Source organism: Bison bison, unplaced genomic scaffold (genome assembly GCF_000754665.1).
Source record: "Bison bison bison isolate TAMUID 2011002044 unplaced genomic scaffold, Bison_UMD1.0 scf7180017864270, whole genome shotgun sequence".
Classification (NCBI taxonomy): Eukaryota; Metazoa; Chordata; class Mammalia; order Artiodactyla; family Bovidae; genus Bison; species Bison bison.
The window spans coordinates 5255858-5256754 of NW_011494842.1; the positions used below are offsets into that span (position 1 = coordinate 5255858).

General features: G+C 64.5%; 1 protein-coding gene across 2 annotated transcripts in view; it reads right to left on the reverse strand.

Annotated features, from left to right (window-relative positions):
• PSMB8 (proteasome (prosome, macropain) subunit, beta type, 8) overlaps nt 1–897 on the reverse strand; it is a 4156-nt gene extending 3259 nt beyond the window's left edge. Inside the window, exons 1-2 of one of the 2 annotated variants that reach the window (XM_010848574.1) lie at nt 729–897; nt 48–258 (exon numbers count right to left, since the gene is read on the reverse strand). In XM_010848574.1, coding sequence (XP_010846876.1) covers nt 48–194 — 147 coding nt within the window. In that variant the 5' untranslated portion in view covers nt 195–258; nt 729–897. Of the gene's footprint in view, nt 1–47 lie in introns of both variants that reach the window. The other variant, XM_010848573.1, reaches the window with a different exon arrangement.

The window sequence follows — 897 nt, forward strand, 5'->3', positions numbered from 1 at the left end:
CCCCGCCCGCCCGCCTGCCTCCCACGGGATTTTGTTAGAGCCCTGACCTGCATGCCCCGGGGGAGGGCGAGCTCCGGAGATCGCAGGGAGAAGCCGTAGTGGCCGGGGTCCGAGCGCTGCCGGCTTCCCGCGAGGGGCACAGCCCAGTCCCCCCGCTGCCCTCGGGGGGCTCCGCACACGTCTAGCAGCGCCATGGCCGCTCAGCACCCAGAGATCTGGCGGCTCGCGGAGGAGGAAGTGAAAGCGAAAGCCCGAAGCCTTAAGGGGAGGGAACCAAAATGTTTTCCACATCCCCCTGCCCTTTCCGAGGAGCCGTCCCGTGCGAGTCCGGGCACGGGGAGTGTTAGGTTGGGAAGAGGCTTCTCTGCTTCGCCTTCATGGAAATTGGGGAAACGAGGGTGCCAGGCCGTTAGAAGAAAGGAAGAAAGACAGAGCGGCTTCGAAAGCCGCCCCCCTCCCCACCCGGCGATGAGGTTTCAGCGAAAGACACGGCCAGCCTGCGGCATCCTCCGGGGACAGTTATAGGGCGGGGTGGGGGTCATAGCATCAAAAGCGCAGCCTCACCCCAAACGGGCTCAACCTCAGCGAGAACCTGGGAGCAGTTTCAGCGGAAACGGAGGAGGGGGGCGCCTAGGAGCCTCGTTTTATAAAAAGTAGGGGAGGGCTAGGAGTGCGTGGTGGCCCTGAGTCCCAGGACAGGTCCCGGGGCGACTGCCCGCCGAATATACCTGCACGAGTGGGGGAACGGAGCGCCCAGGAGAAGGTACAGCCCCAGACTTCCGCCTGGTGCCTCCTAGGGCCTCTCCCAGTTCAACGGTCTCCCCAACCTGTAGCCACCCACAAGAACTGCGCTTTCCGCCCCCAGCTCCCCGCGTAATTCTTGCTGGACCGAGCACT